We start from the raw sequence: 814 nt of genomic DNA on the forward strand, positions 1-814 counted from the left end.
TGTGGCTGCCCCAACCCTGGCAGTGTTCACAGCCAGGTTGGATGAGCCTTGAGCAACCTGCTCTGGTGGGAGGTGTCCCTGCCCAGGGCAAGAGATTGGGACTAGATGATCTGTAAGGTCCATTTCAACCCCTAAAGTTCTATGATTCTATGTATGATTCCCCATGCAATGGGGGCAGAGGAGACTCTGCTTCCGCAGATCCTGCCTTGCACTGATAATCCTCTTCACTGGATTTTTACGCCTGAAATGTGATATCTGTAATCCATTCAATTAGCAAAACTAAGAACCTCCTGTGTCACACCATCTGAACGTGTTTTGAGGAGTTCTGAAAGGAATGGGACCCAGGGTCAGCACTTACCTTTAAAAACTGAGGCGTTGCCAAACGAACAGTCGCAACGAAGCAGATTTGCTTTCCCGGGAATGCTCTGTAAGCCCTTGGGACAGCCTCGTCAAAGCCATTGCAAGTGGAGTTAGGCACTAGGTAGGGAAAAAAACGGGACCTGGAATCATGCCTCATACAAGATTTGCTCTCCCTGAATATTTTGCACACTCGAAGCGTACTAACACTATTTTTATTCAGAGAAGTGCTCTAAAAGCTTTTAAAGCTGATATGCATATATTTAAATCCAAGTCAGTCATGTTAGGCAGAAAGACATCAGAGCTTAACTTCAAGTATGAATTTTACAGGTTAATCCTGATAAAAATAAGGCCAAACCTTATTACAGAGCATAAACCAGTTTGCTGGAAAGAAACCCCACGCATCCAATTGCTCTTTTTCACCACTCACAAGAAGAAACTATATGCTGCAGCATGC

General features: G+C 44.7%; 1 protein-coding gene across 1 annotated transcript in view; it reads right to left on the reverse strand.

Annotated features, from left to right (window-relative positions):
- LOC103800681 (neuronal PAS domain-containing protein 2) overlaps positions 1-477 on the reverse strand; it is a gene marked incomplete at both ends in the record, with an annotated part of 21,410 nt that extends 20,933 nt beyond the window's left edge. Inside the window, one exon of the mRNA XM_009073066.1 lies at positions 359-477. Coding sequence (XP_009071314.1) covers positions 359-477 — 119 coding nt within the window. The remainder of the gene's footprint in view (positions 1-358) is intronic.
- Between the last annotated feature and the right edge of the window lie 337 nt (positions 478-814).

This window comes from Acanthisitta chloris, unplaced genomic scaffold (genome assembly GCF_000695815.1).
Source record: "Acanthisitta chloris isolate BGI_N310 unplaced genomic scaffold, ASM69581v1 scaffold10134, whole genome shotgun sequence".
Taxonomy (NCBI): domain Eukaryota; kingdom Metazoa; phylum Chordata; class Aves; order Passeriformes; family Acanthisittidae; genus Acanthisitta; species Acanthisitta chloris.